We start from the raw sequence: 7705 nt of genomic DNA, 5'->3' as shown, positions 1-7705 counted from the left end.
CCAAGTCAGGGGACCCAGACCCATGAACTGGAAGTCACAGACTGGAAAAGCCAAACCCAGAAGTCCCGTTTCTTACACATCAGCTCCTTTTAGACAGTGTCTTGTTCTCCTGCCTAGACACATGGTGACACAGGGGGTGTAACTCCCTTAGGGGACCCCAAGTCTACAGACACATGTGCTGGCCAGACACATCTTGTGTGACTTTTCAGAGCATGTGTTTGGAGGCCACATGGCTCAGAAGAGACAAAAAGAACAAAAGTTGTATCTAGGGATGTGTGAAATGGGCTGCTTGACACCAGGGGAAGTTGGTCTGACTCTCCCAAGTTACTCAAGAGTTCTGAGTGGTCACTGAGTGATTGCTTGGTTGCCTGTTGATTCCCAACTGCTGCTCAGTGAAGAACCACACAGACACAGGTCAGTTTTTACCTCTCTGCTTTATGCTGTCAGTTGAGCATCTGAGTGTGAGCTCAGTGGGACTGTTGCTTTTGTTTAATACCACAAGACACCTCAGTCTGCATTGCTGCATTACAGTACAAATAAAAAACAGAAACAAAACCACATCTGCATCATACAAGGTGAGAGGAGATGTCTAAATATTTACAGAGAAGGGAAAGTGGGGAAACCACAAAAATATTTACATAAAATACATGAGCTTTTCAGCATATACATTTTACACCAGTTCACAAAAAAAGACACTATATAAATTAAAGTGAAGGGAATTCCAAAGGTAACCCAAGACTCTCTGGGATGTTTCTCTCATGCGGCTCAAGGCAAGAAAATTAAAGTCTTCTACAGCAGGAAAATGAACTGCAAAACAACCCTTTTTTTCCCCTCCCTCCCTCCCCCCCCCCACCTGGATGAGTCAAGACTCTGCACACACAGGTAAGAAACCCAGACCATGCCCTTCAACATCATGGAGCTGGGAAAAGAGTCACATGCCAAAGCCACCTCAGCAACTGTAAGGAAAAGAATTTCTCACCCAGATTTCCTAACGTGGAACACATCAGTCAATGCCCTGTCAAGATACTGAGGAATGGCAGAGGACACAGGTTCTTTTCTGGGGTTCAAGAGGAACAGAACGCTTTCAGGTTGGTTTTGGTTTCTCTCTAGCAACTTAACTACCAGTGTGTGATCCTTGCTGATCCCCCTCAGGTGATGAGCAGAAAGTAGAGGATCTCAGGAAAGACATAGGCACAAAGTTTTGGGTCTTTTGTCATCTATGCATATAGATTTCACCTGATAAGACTTAAAAAAAATATCACAAATTAACGCTCTGCTTAAGACTTCACAGGGGCTAAGTCCTCATTACTCACCTAACATCTGCACTCCCCTTTTTCCAGGGAAGGTCTCTGATGGGCACACATCTCACTCCAGAGTGGACCCCAGAGCTGGAGCACACTGCTGGACCCCAGCACTTGTATGTGGTAAGGAGAAACTCAGCTGAAAACTTAGAAAGTGGGACTTTCAGAAGCAGCAAGCCTGTGGCAAGTATAAGGGAATTATTTCTGAACAGAGCTGCTTGTCACCTTGCTGGAGACACTGTTAGGCAGCACAGGATTAAATCAGAGCAGAACTGGACCTTGTGGTGCCATCCCCTTACTCTCTCTTCTCTGATGCTAAGAACTGACTGGCTGACTGCCCTCCAGACCACCACCTCCCTGAGCTACCTGCTGAAACCTCTCCTCCTGGCTCAGCTGCACAATGCCCTTTGAAATCTCTGCTAGGGTTTTGGAAAAGATACAGCTAGATGTTTTGACTTTATCATGGATTGATTAATGAGGATGTAAACCTCCTCCTAAGGACCAACCACCAGACTAACCACAGTGCAAGAGCAGAACTGCATAGTTCACTGTATGGCTTTGGGTGGGGAATGACTGCTGAATCCTGCTGGGATGGTGAAGCCATGGGCAGCAGCAACACTTTCAAAGTAAAGGTGCTCATCTCTGTTGCTGTCTGAGGAAAGCTGGTGCCTTCACTTTGCTTTTTTCCATTTTTTTGTGCCTGTGGCTCAAGACAAGTTAGTTTGGGTTCTCTGAGAGACCTTCTCTAGGGGTAGGCTGTCTAGCAGCCATGGAGCTGCAGGGGTGTGCACTTCTAGGAGCTCTTTCTGAGAGATGCTGGAAAGCTTTTGTTTCCCAAGGGGTGAGAGAGTGCTGAGCACTTGGCAGAGTGCAGTGAGCTGAAGAGCCCAGGCTCAGGCAGTGCTAGCACAAGACTAGAAGGAACACACGTTGTCCAGGGATTGCACTTGGGATCTAGAGGGAGACAGTGGCTTTGAGTAGGAAAATCCAGTGAGGCATTTACAATGAGCAGGAGCTGGGTTCAGTCCCCTGGGAGTGGAAGGATAGTCCTGGTTAAGGTAAGGCCAAAAGAGAGGTGAGGAGTTGCTGTGGGGGCAGGAGTGGGGAGAGTTAAGGCTTTCATGGAGAGAGCAGTCTGAGCTCCAGCTCTCATTCCCTGAATCCCAAATAGCCTGAACCAAACACATCATCCCTGCTTCAACTGGAGACCTCGGCAGGGAACTGGCAGCTGTGGGGAGACTTTCCTTAAAAGAAAACATTACAAAAAACCAATCCTTCACCCAACCAATCTACCTGGTAATTAATCACAAGGAGATTGTGGTAACCTGGATCACAGTGCTGCTATTTTTTTCTATCTTCTCTTTTTTTTTTTTTTTTTTTTTTTCCCCCCTGGCTGTCAGATCTATTTCCATAACCTGAAAGGACAAGTCTTCTAACCAAAATGCTTAAAACAACAACATTGCACAATAGAACAGGACCGTAAGGTAGTGTCACTGAAACAGCCCCAGACAAGGCTAACAAGATTAAAAGAAGCAAACACCTAAGTACTAGCTAACTACTAGAAGCAAGTTTTCCTTGATTTAAAAGCCTCAAAATAGCCATGAAACTTTTGTCCAAAAATACCCATTTAGTTCCCTTTAACTTTCACAGCTTTATGCTAACTGCAGAACCTCCTGGTTTTTTATTCAAACATTAGATTCAAAAATGGGTAGAGAACTTCTTCTACCACACAAAAGAGAAATGGCCTTGGAATTTCTTGGTGAACATTTATAAAAAAAACCTCCTACATCTCAAGTATTGCTTGCTAGCTCTTTCTAATGAGATGGATGTGCTTTAGAAAGGGGGGTGGGGGTTGTAGTGAGTCCTGGGAAGGCTGAGATGCTGCCTGGCTTCTCTTACAACACAGAAAGCATTTAAATATCCAGCAGAAGGTTACTGGTGTGTTACAGAGTGCACTGGCCTTCCGTCTCTACAGCTGGCTGAACACTGGCACAAGCCCCACAAGCAGCAGGGGAGGGGTTCCAGTTCCACAGTGCACAGACAACACAGAACTAACTCTGTGTGCCACGACTCCAAAAGGGTCTCCTTGCCAACACAACTTGAAGGGCACAGAAAGCCATGGCCTAGAAATCTTCAGAGGTCAGAAGGAGCAGTCTCTGATCCAAGAGCTGCGGGATCTGGCCCAGGGTGAGTAGCTGGTCATGCAGGTAAACTTGGCACTTGCACAGTCATTCCCAGCTGGTAAGTTGGGCTCCAATTTACAAGCTGGGCATAAAATGCTATAGAGATTTTAAAATTATTTTTATAGGTTTGGGCTTTTTTGGTTGTTTTTTTGTTTATTTTTAGGAGGGGACACTGTCTGGCCAGCCACATGGTATTAAATGGTCTGGACTTTAGATAGCCCAGCAGTAAAGAGGACTTGGCGTGAAAGGGCTGTGCTGTTCCTAACTCTGTGTGTATGGTTTGGTGTGGTTTCGTGTTTTGTTTTCTTTTGGTATGACAAATACAAACCTGCTCTACTTGGCTTCCATAGCTGCCCTCTGCTGACAATAGAGACATTTAAAGTCATTTGAGTTCTCATAGCCAGAAGCAGCTCGTTAAGCAGACAATTTCAAAAGTGCATTGTATTTTGAACTTGCTTCAGAGCCTAGTCCACAGGCTTGAAGTCAAAACAAGCTCCCTCCCACTTCAAAGCAACTGAAGTGGAACCACTGCACCTAAGCATTCATTTTCAAGGGAGAGGCAGGACCTCAGCATTTATCTAGAAGAAAATACTTGGGAAGTCTTTCCCTCCTGCCCAGCTTTTAGCCCACTCGTGCTGACTAACCTCAGAGGGGTTCTTCCCAGGCATGTCCTGGAGCTCCTCTCTTGGAAGCTGGCAGTGGGAAGGGCAACTGTCTACACAGGGGGAACAGCTGCATGCAGGGTCCATCATGCGTGGTGAGGATCAATGGCAACTGCCAACGTCAAACCTGAGGAAGGAAAAGCTCCTTTTTCTTCCCTCCCTGTCCCAACAGCATCTTTCAGCTCTGCCTGGCCTCTCTGGCAATATCTGCATGCCAACAACCTGCCCTAGCCTTCCAGTTGTCTCAAAACTACATGAAAAAGCTCTATCTCTACTACATAAAAACACTGAGTGATGGGCTGGGGAGGGGGGGAGCTGAAGGTGGGGCTCGCTTTGCTCATCGGGGTAGGGTTGGGGTTTGCTTGTTTCTTTTTTTGTTTTTTTCCGTCACTGAAAAAATAAAACAGTCCACTGTCCAGCAGAGGCTGCTTAGACTCTATCCCTCCTTCCCCCCACCCAACCAGCTCACTCAACATGGACCTCTGTTTCAGGCCTCTGCAAACACAGCTCCGTCGGGAGGAAAGCTCCCTGGCCGAGGGCCGTGGCATAAGTTCTACTGTGCACGTGGGTAAAGCTGGGGGGCACAAAGCCCCCTCCTCCAACATAGCCCCCTCTTTGGTGCTGAGGCATGGTATGGTAATCCTCCAAATTATCATACTGGGACACCACAGTCATAGTGCTTTGGCGTTTGCCAAGGGTTTGGTAGGGGTAGAGGAGGGCAGAGTCCCTCTCCATGGTTTCGGGGTGCTGCATTCTGAGGCTGTGGCTCCGTTCGGGCTTGGGGGGTGGTGCCATGGGAGAGGCGGTGTGGTCCTCCTCTTTGTAGCAGTCTCTGGAGTGTTTCTCCATGGATGTGGTTGGCCTGGCTCGAGACCTCTCCAAATCTGGCCTGTCCTCGGCCAACCTCACCTCCTTGTGGTTCAGTCTCAGGGTCTCCTGGGTCGCCGGGATGTACTTCGCACCCGAGTGCTGGTAAGTGATGGGGTCAGATGGCTCTGGACCACCTTTGGGCCTGTACTCGGGATAAGGGGGCCCGTTTTTTGATTCGGAAGGCTGCCTATGGCTTGCTTCCTGCTGCAAGTGTGTCCTGTGTTCGTTTGTGTTGCAGCCTGGCTCATGGAGCTTCCTGCTCCGGGTGCTGCTCTGCTTCTGGGGGAGGGATGGCTTCTCCGCCTGCCCGTTCCCATAGGCCCCGTGGTAGTGGGCTCTCTCCAGCTCTGGCTCGGGGTGCTGCATGTAGTAGCGCTCATCCCCCTCAGGTGTAGCCGCTTTGGCCGGGTACCTCCCCTCCTTCCCTTCCGCCACAGTGAGGAGCCCGGTTTTCCCAGGATCCGATTTGCTGCGCAGGTGAATCACATCCAGGCCCCCCAGCTCCTCCTGCAGCAGCGGGGCCACGTTATCGTACTGGGACATCACCGGCCCCTTCACCTTCTGGCGCGTGCGGCTCTCCCGGCGAATGGACTGCATGCGGTACTTCTCCATGTCCTCCAGGTCCCAGGACATGTACATGTGCTTGATGTCAGGGGCAGGAGGCACATCTCTGCTGACGAAGCTGTGCTCTTTGCCTGCCAGGTGGCTGATGAGGCCGCCCCGAGGGTAGGCGGAGAGGCCGGGGTAGCGGTACAGCCCTTTGCTCTGCAGGCGGGAGGCATAGGATGCAAAGTCTCTGCTGGGCAGGGGGTGGAAGGGCCGAACCCGCACGGTGCTGTAGGGGTCCAGGTCGTAAAAGCTCCCGTCAGCGGTGGTGTAGTAAGAGGATCCAGAAGAGCTGGAGTACGGGCTGTAGCGGTAATGCACCCGCCCGTTCTCAAAGTAAGGCTGTAGCTGAGTGACGTGGTAGTCGGAGTGGGGCTGATATGGCTTGTACTGGTAGAGGGGCCGCGGGCAGTACACCGGCTCGTCGTCCGGAGGCACCTCGGTCCGAGAAATGGGGACGGAGCGGATGGTGGAGGCAGCGGGCGTGGGGACGTGCAGTGACTGAACCCTGCGGATGGTGGGGTACGGGGGAGCCTCCTCGGCGTAGCTGGCGTTGCGCAGGCCCGTGGGGCTGACGGAGGACACAAACTCTGTCCGGCTCCGAGGCTTGGAGTGGAGAGTCGAGGTGCTCTTCCCCTGGGTGGTGTAGGTGTTGTAGCGAGTGTTGGCAGCAGTGGGTGTCTCTGAGCGAGGGGGGTAGGCCTGGTGCTGGTCGGGCTTCGGGTGGTAGGAGATGTGGGGAGGGACGCTCTCAGGCCTGTACTGATGGATGGAGGCTGCCTTGTGGTGCAGGTAGCTGTCCGGCCCAGAGGGCTCGGGGATGCTCTCAGGCTTGGGATGTGGCACGTACACAGACTGCAAGGAAGAGTGCTTGGGTGGGGGAGGCGGTGGGGGTGGCAGCAGAGCTTCCTCCACAGAGGAGGCCAGCATGGAGGAGGAGAGGAAGGCGTGATAATTGGAGTTGTTGATGGCATCCGTGTTGTTTGAGTGCATGGCAGCAGCAATTTTGCTCTCCAGTGTTCTGACGGGCGGGACGGGGGGTGTAAAGCTGTAGGAGGAGTGAGTGGGGACGGATTCGGACCGCAGGTGAAGTGGTGGAGCCCTGGTGGTCTCCCGAGGCTTTTCCAAATGGCTCTGGTGGCTTGAGGGCACAGAAGAGGAGCAGCGGGTGGTACAACCGCTTTCTGGAACAAACCCAGGAGCAGGCTCAGGTGGCTTTTCAGGTGCAGTTGTGCCCCAAACCTAGAGAGAAAACCAACAGCAGTGAGAGGCAAGCATCTTCCTCCCCTCAGCCCACCATTCCACAGTTAAAATATCAACAGGTATTCATAGGAATTAAGGTTTTTTTTTCCTGTGCCTGGTTTGTGTTTGCTGTGGAGAGCTACTGCAACTCACTGTATATAAGATGTCCTCAGCAAAGACAGGGGGGTGTCCCTGGCAGTGTTCAGGACCTGTCACAAAATGGTGCCCTGCAAATGTCAAACTGGTGACAGGGAAAGAGGTGGCTGTGTCTTTATAGATTTAAAGATTAAAACTTTTACACAGTTGTCACAGTTACACAGTGTTCAGGTGGGCTGCTTAACAATGTACTTGCCTTAATGAAAATGTCCCTGGATTTATCACGCCCTGCTGAGCAGATGAGGTAGTGCAGCACAGCAGGAATCCCTCCCTTATGTGTGTCTAGAGCACCACTGAGGGTGTGGGTGTGCACGCAGGATGGGCAGTGGGCAGTTTGGATTTCTGAGTGAATGCTTCTGTATCTAACTCACACCAGGAATGTGATCTGCTTTATTAGAGAGGAAGTTGGAAGAGGATAGTGAAGAGAGGATGCAAAAAACTCTTACTCATTTCTGAGCACTGATAAACTAGCATTCCCTCTCTCAGTAACCCCAGTGGATACTTTTTTCCTTATAGCCAAGAAGAGCAGGAATATTGGGATGCAGGAGTATTAGGAAATCCTGTGCTGCTCCCTCCTGCGAGGCTGTGTCTGTGCCCACACAACGTGTACATCCCCTGCCTCTTGCCATTTGGGTTCAGACTGCTCTGCCCTGGGCACATGTGACTGTGGGGCACATCCACCTAC

At 50.7% G+C, this 7705-nt stretch overlaps 1 protein-coding gene across 2 annotated transcripts in view; it reads right to left on the bottom strand.

Annotated features, from left to right (window-relative positions):
• Window positions 1–2687: 2687 nt before the first annotated feature.
• The window catches only part of ARHGAP32 (Rho GTPase activating protein 32), a 45908-nt gene continuing 40890 nt past the window's right edge, over window positions 2688–7705 (bottom strand). For both annotated transcript variants that reach the window (XM_030464694.1, XM_030464693.1), the window contains exon 13: window positions 2688–6864. In XM_030464694.1, coding sequence (XP_030320554.1) covers window positions 4612–6864 — 2253 coding nt within the window. In that variant the 3' untranslated portion in view covers window positions 2688–4611. The remainder of the gene's footprint in view (window positions 6865–7705) is intronic.

This window comes from Calypte anna, chromosome 24, assembly GCF_003957555.1.
Source record: "Calypte anna isolate BGI_N300 chromosome 24, bCalAnn1_v1.p, whole genome shotgun sequence".
NCBI lineage: Eukaryota > Metazoa > Chordata > Aves > Apodiformes > Trochilidae > Calypte > Calypte anna.
The sequence above is the reverse complement of the archived record's forward strand: the minus strand, read 5'-3'. Positions and strand labels throughout refer to the sequence as shown.